General features: G+C 47.5%; 1 protein-coding gene across 1 annotated transcript in view; it reads left to right on the top strand.

The window, feature by feature from the left end:
• Positions 1 to 121: 121 nt before the first annotated feature.
• LOC114637058 (3 beta-hydroxysteroid dehydrogenase/Delta 5-->4-isomerase type 1-like) overlaps positions 122 to 916 on the top strand; it is a 4422-nt gene continuing 3627 nt past the window's right edge. Inside the window, exons 1-2 of the mRNA XM_028785196.1 lie at positions 122 to 161; positions 285 to 495. Coding sequence (XP_028641029.1) covers positions 347 to 495 — 149 coding nt within the window. The 5' untranslated portion in view covers positions 122 to 161; positions 285 to 346. The remainder of the gene's footprint in view (positions 162 to 284; positions 496 to 916) is intronic.

Consider the following 916-nt stretch of genomic DNA (forward strand, 5'->3'; position numbering starts at 1 on the left):
GAAAGGAGGGACCACAGAAAAGAATAATAACCACAAAGCAGACAGGCATGCGTCAAGATATGATGAGTCAGAAGACCAGAAGATTAAAACTCTAGTCCTGATCTCAGGCCTAAGGAGTCCAGCATCCAGACTCTCTCATCTGACTTTTAACAACTTAACAGGTGGGATTTTAGTTTATTTTACCTCCTCTTGCTGCTGCTATGGTCATAGGGTGCTTGCAAAAATTGGGTAGAATGAATCCAAGGGATTACTGGAAAACTGTCTTCTTTGGGCCTTTTTCCTAGCCCTCCTCAGGGTCAACCTACATCACACCTGCTCCCCCTGGGATCTGATTCCTGTGTTGACCATGCCTGGATGGAGCTGCCTGGTGACAGGAGCAGGAGGGTTTGTGGGTCAGAGAATCATCCGGATGTTGGTGCAGGAGGAAGAGGTGCAGGAGGTCAGAGCTCTGGACAAAGTCTTCAGACCAGACACCAAGGAAGAATTCTCTAGTAAGTGAGTCAGAGGCTCTGTTTGTGTGACTGTTGGGACACTGACTCAGCATTGGGTGGGCTTCTTCTCTAGCAAATATGGAGGGAACACTTGGAACTTAAGGCTTCTCCCCTGCTTGAACACATCAGGAAGATTCATGACCACATGGTATAAAATACACCACATAGTTGTGGGGCTTGAGTCTGGCTTGTGTCTGATCTAGAGATGGTGGTCACAAGGGGAACTGCTGAGGCTCCAGACCCTCTGTCTTTCTTCCCATATGGCAATCTCACACTTGTGCTCTTCCTGAAGCATTAGCAAAGATGCTTGGTTGGAGGCCTCAGCAATGGGTCTCTGACTTTTCTATTTGCCATGGGTCTGGTTGTTTGTTACCTTGATTGTGAGGTTTGGAGGAGAAAGTCATTGAATCTCCCCATGGAGTTGA

This window comes from Grammomys surdaster, unplaced genomic scaffold (genome assembly GCF_004785775.1).
Source record: "Grammomys surdaster isolate TR1022 unplaced genomic scaffold, NIH_TR_1.0 125156, whole genome shotgun sequence".
Lineage (NCBI taxonomy): Eukaryota > Metazoa > Chordata > Mammalia > Rodentia > Muridae > Grammomys > Grammomys surdaster.